At 67.6% G+C, this 5,076-nt stretch overlaps 1 protein-coding gene across 1 annotated transcript in view; it reads left to right on the top strand.

The window, feature by feature from the left end:
• MUC5B (mucin 5B, oligomeric mucus/gel-forming) overlaps window positions 1-5,076 on the top strand; it is a 36,688-nt gene that overhangs the window by 9,527 nt on the left and 22,085 nt on the right. The window contains exons 16-24 of the mRNA XM_010837805.1: window positions 746-872; window positions 1,088-1,343; window positions 1,760-1,812; window positions 1,920-2,020; window positions 2,126-2,277; window positions 2,592-2,730; window positions 2,808-2,921; window positions 3,744-3,923; window positions 4,309-4,548. Of these exons, the coding sequence (XP_010836107.1) occupies window positions 746-872; window positions 1,088-1,343; window positions 1,760-1,812; window positions 1,920-2,020; window positions 2,126-2,277; window positions 2,592-2,730; window positions 2,808-2,921; window positions 3,744-3,923; window positions 4,309-4,548 (1,362 nt within the window). The remainder of the gene's footprint in view (window positions 1-745; window positions 873-1,087; window positions 1,344-1,759; window positions 1,813-1,919; window positions 2,021-2,125; window positions 2,278-2,591; window positions 2,731-2,807; window positions 2,922-3,743; window positions 3,924-4,308; window positions 4,549-5,076) is intronic.

The raw sequence follows: 5,076 nt of genomic DNA, 5'->3' as shown, positions 1-5,076 counted from the left end.
CACCCCAGTCCTGGATCACAAAGCTGGCAGGACCCCAGGGCCTTCCTGCCTCTCTAACCTCTGGGGGCCGTGAGGTGGCACCACCCTCTGCTCGTCTCCAGGAGGACCCAGACCTGTGTGTCTGTGCCCAAAGCTCTCCTCGTGGGGACACCAGGCGTGTTGGTTCAGACCCACCCTAATGACCTCATCTGAGCTTCCACACACCTGCAAGGAGCCCATTTCCAACAGGGCCGTTCACAGGGGCCTGACGGGGACATAGTCTTCTTGGGGACACAACTCCACCCATGACAGTTGGCTCACAGGCCACCGTTTTGGAAGCCAAAACCCTTACGCGCACATGGCTCTGGCCCCCAGACGTGCGTGTCCACAGATGGAAGACCCAGGCCCACTTTGGGGGTGCTTTGGGCCTGCCAGCACCCTCCCCCCCACAACCTCCAGCTTCTGCCTTTAGTCTCCCCCCCTCAAACCACGCCCCTCATAGGCAACCCAACCTGTGACGGATCCAGAATCCCAGCTGCACGCTGTCCTGGCCCCATGCAGAGCCATCCATCAACCCTGTCCCTGTGCAGCCCGGCCTCTCCTGTCCCTCAGGGCAGCGCATCCACTCCCCCCGAACCCCGTGGCCTTACGCCTAGCTCTGGGCTGCCCCGTGTCTCTGGCCCAGATGGGGGTCCCAGGAAGGATGGACAGGGAGAGAAGGCTCTCTGGTGGGCTGGGGTCCCTGACGTCCCGGTACGCCCCCCAGAACTGCCTGTTCGACACCTGCAACTGTGAGAAGAGTGAGGACTGCATGTGTGCGGCCCTGTCCTCCTACGTCCAGGCCTGCGCCGCCCGGGGCGTGCTGCTCAGCGGCTGGCGGGACGGCGTGTGCAGTGAGTGTCTGCCAGCTGGCTAGACGGGCATTGGGGGGACTGGGCACCCCAGGACACCCCCTGCCACGTGTCCTCAGCGAGAGCTCAGGGCTCTTCCCTACCCCCAGAGGGGAAGCCGAGCCTTGGGCCACTCCAGTCCCAGTTTGGACGTGCCCAAGGTGAGCGGGGACAGGCCACCCGGCCGCTGACCTGCGTGTTGCCCACCCACCCCCCAGCCAAGTACGCGAGCAGCTGCCCGAAGACCCAGAGCTACGCCCACGTGGTGGACAGCTGCCAGCCCACCTGCCGCTCCCTGAGCCAGCCTGACGTCTCCTGCGACGTGGCCTTCGTGCCCGTGGACGGCTGCGTCTGCCCCCGGGGCACCTTCCTGGACGACGCGGGTGACTGCGTCCCTGCTGAGGCCTGTCCCTGCTACTTGCGTGGCACGGTGCTGGCTCCAGGGGAGGTTGTTCACGACAACGGCGTGGTGTGGTGAGGGGCCTCTCCCCACTGCCACTCTATCCCACCTGCTTCACACGGAAACACAGGGGCTCCCCGCGGAGGGGCCTTCACCCTGCCCGCCCCTCAGCCCTTCTGAGAGGGACCGCTCCTCTGGCCCGGGGACGTGTTCTGCGGGTCTGGAGCCCGCGGAGGGCCGGCCTGGGTGCAACCCTGCCCCGGCCTACCCGCTTCCCTGCCGCACCCCACCCCTACCCTCGCCCGCGTCCAGGGCCCTTCCTGGAGCCTCCACTCACTCACCCAGTGCCTTCGGGTGGGGGGTGGGGTCCTCATTACAGCCCCGTAGAAGGTGCCCGCCCCTCCTCATGACAAGGCCTGGGGCCCGGCCGGGGTCTGGGTAGGGGCAGTGGGGCAGCAGCCCAGACTGCCCCCACCCCCGTCTCTCGTAGCTCGTGTGTGAGCGGGAGGCTGAGCTGTCTGGGGGCCACAGAGCAGAGCACAGGTGCGGCCTCCCCTGGACCTCTGCCCCTGGGGCCCCGTGCTCCCCCCATGACCGAGGGGAGGGCTGCGGCTGGCCGGGAGGCCCTCCCAGCATGGCTGTCTCCACAGGGTGCGTGGCCCCTATGGTGTTCCTCGACTGCAGCAACGCCTCTGTGGACGCGCCGGGGGCCGAGTGCGTGCGAAGCTGCCACACCCTGGACGTGGACTGTGTGAGTCGGCTGGAAGGGCGTGGCTGTGCTGCCCGGGGGCCCGGGTGGGCGGCGTCCCTGAGCCGGGGGCAGAGGAACCACTGACGGACACCCGCCTGTCTGCAGTTCAGCACTCACTGTGTATCGGGCTGTGTCTGCCCCGTGGGGCTGCTGTCCGACGGGAGCGGAGGCTGCGTGGCCGAGGAGGACTGCCCTTGTATGCACAATGAGGCCGCCTACAAGCCCGGGGAGGTCATCAAGGTCGACTGTAACACCTGGTGTGTGGAGGGGCCACGGAGGGGCGGTGCCGGCCAACAGCACAGGGAGAGCTGGCCCCGGGCGGTCTGCTCTTCCCCTGGACCAAGCCCAGGGCCTGGCCTCCTCTGCCCAGCAGATGGCAGGGCCAGTTAAAGCCGCCCCCATGACTGCCTGCACCCCGGCACTGAGCGTTGAGGGTGGGCCAGGGTGTGGGGTGTGGGACTCCCTGCTTTGTGAACCCCTGGAGCCCTGGGGGGGCAGCACCGCCTCCTGCTTTATGGAAGAGGGGCTGGATCCACGTCCTTGTCACGGCACCGCCTCTCCTTGCCCGCAGCACCTGCAGGGGCCGCAGGTGGGAGTGCAGCGACCGGCCCTGCCTGGGCACCTGTGTGGCCTATGGGGACGGTCACTTCCTCACCTTCGACGGTGAGCGCTATGGCTTCGAGGGGAGCTGCGAGGACACGCTGGCCCGGGTACGCAGCCCCTCCCTGCCCAGGGCCGTGATGCTGGCGCTGGGGCCGTGACCACAACCCTCTTCTCCCCGCCCCAGGACTACTGTGTGGGCAGTGACACCGCCAACGGGACCTTCCGCATCGTCACCGAGAACGTGCCCTGCGGGACCACGGGCGTCACCTGCTCCAAGGCCATCAAGATCTTCCTGGGGGTGAGGGAGCCTGGGCGCCGCCCCCTCCCTCTGCAGTCCTGTCCGAGCCCCCGCAGGGGCCTTGGGCCTCCAGACAACAGCCCAGGGTCCTGACACCCAGGAGAGTCGCTCTCTCCTGGGTCTGGGCCTCCCTCCAGAGGCTCCAAGGGAGGGTCCTTCCTGCCTCGTCTAGCTTCTGGGGCTCCTAGCCTGTGGCTGCGTCCCCCCAGTCTCTGCCCTGAGCTCACGTGGCCTGTTCTCTGTGTCCTTCCCCATCCTGTCCCTGGGTCTGGGCCCTCCCTAAATCCAGGATGGTCTCATCTGCAGACCCTTCACTTCATCCCATCTAAGACCCTTTGCCCAAATCAGGGCACACTTGTGGATTCTGGGGCTTAGAACTCGACGCGTCTTTTGGGGGGCCTCCATTCAGCCCACTACACCTGGGGATGACCCCTTCTAGCAGAGGGAGGTCGGGGTTCACAGCACAGAGTGCAGCTGCTGGCTGGGGGCAGTTCCCACCTGCTCCGAGGTGGGAAGGGGTGTGAGGAAGCAGGGGTCCGAGGGGGCTGAGAGGGGGCCACATGCTCTCCTGCTGCCCCCTGTGCTCTGCGCTCCCCCCACCACTAACGGCCCCCAAGCTCCCCCTCGGCCTCTGCTGCCCCTCAGCCTCTCACCTCAAGCTTGAGGATAATGCCGGGAGGCTGGCTCACTCCTAATGCGAGCCCCATGCCTCATGACCCCAAGCACCCTGGTGCCCGCCTGGGCCACGTTGGGGAGGGGGCTCTGGCCCAGAGCTGGGCCCTCAGCTCCCTGCAGGCAGCGCCTCCCCGTGCCTCTCTGCAGAGCTATGAGCTGATCCTGCACGAGGGCACCCACAGGGTGCTGCAGAGGGGGCCGGGCGGAGACCTGCCCTACAGGGTCCGGTACATGGGCGTCTACCTGACCGTGGAGACCCATGGTGGCGTGGTCGTGTCCTGGGACCGGAAGACTAGCGTGATCATCCGGCTGCGCCATGAATACAAGGTGGGGGCTGCAGTCTGCAGGACCCCCGGGCGGGCGCAGAGCTCCCCCTCCTAGAGCAGGCCCAGCAGTGTGGTCTGGCAGCTGACGGACTGCTGGGGGCTGGGAGCGGGGGCCAGGCACACTCCCAGTTCCCAAGGGGCTGTGTCAGTCCTGGGGGGAAGGTGCTCTTGGCTCCCTGGTCCCTGCACGCAGCGGCTCCATGCCCACTGGGCTAAGGCTCTGTGGGCGAGGCAGGCACCTGCCCACTGCAGGACCCCGAGTGCCCCCGCCTTCCCGAGAGCTTGCTGAGTGCTGCCTGAGGAGCGGGTGCCCTGCAGCCGTACCTTCGGGCCAGGCTCTGTGTCTCCCCCGGCGCTGCCCCACATGCCCTGTGCTGTCCCTGCAGGGGAGGGTCTGCGGGCTGTGCGGGAACTTTGACGACAACGCCCTCAACGACTTCACCACGCGGAGCCAGTCTGTGGCGAGCGACGTGCTGGAGTTTGGCAACAGCTGGAAATTCTCCCCGTCGTGCCCGGACGCTCTGGCCCCCAGGGACCCCTGCACCGCCAACCCGTCCCGCAGGTCGTGGGCCCAGAAGCAGTGCAGCATCATCAACAGCGCCACCTTCAGCGCCTGCCGTTCTCAGGTGAGCAGGGTCGGGGTGGGACCTGCGTCTGGCCCGAGCTGGCCCTCTGAGGACGGCCTTGACCCCGACCGTTGTGCAGGGCACACTGTGTGGCCCTCCCCCGGGGCACTGCCGGCATCCCCAGCCCTGCCCCACGTTCCCTGACCACACTCAGCCTCACCCCCTGGAAGCGGGGCTGCAGGCTTCCCGGGCCCCAAGGGTCATCTCCTGTCCTCCTGCACATTCCCCGAGCTGCCAGCCCCAACACGGACAAAGCTCAGGGCGCCTCCAGTCCAGCCCGGTCGCCTGAGAGCAGAGAATCGTGATGGCCTCGGGCCCTTCCCCACAGCCCTTCCTGCCACTTAGGGACCGCAGGGCACAGTCGCTGACGTGGATCTCGGGACCCGGACTGTGCACGGTGATGAGCAGGCAGCCGGTGGGACTGGTCTGCCCTGAGGCTGGCTGGCCTGTGTGAGGCCCTGAGGTCCTCCTGGATCACAGCCACCCCACACCCCCCCACCCCCGCCAGTGCCCTGCCCATTCGATCAG

The sequence above is a fragment of the Bison bison genome, unplaced genomic scaffold (assembly GCF_000754665.1).
Source record: "Bison bison bison isolate TAMUID 2011002044 unplaced genomic scaffold, Bison_UMD1.0 scf7180017864080, whole genome shotgun sequence".
Lineage (NCBI taxonomy): Eukaryota > Metazoa > Chordata > Mammalia > Artiodactyla > Bovidae > Bison > Bison bison.
This window is presented reverse-complemented; position numbering and strand designations above follow the sequence as displayed.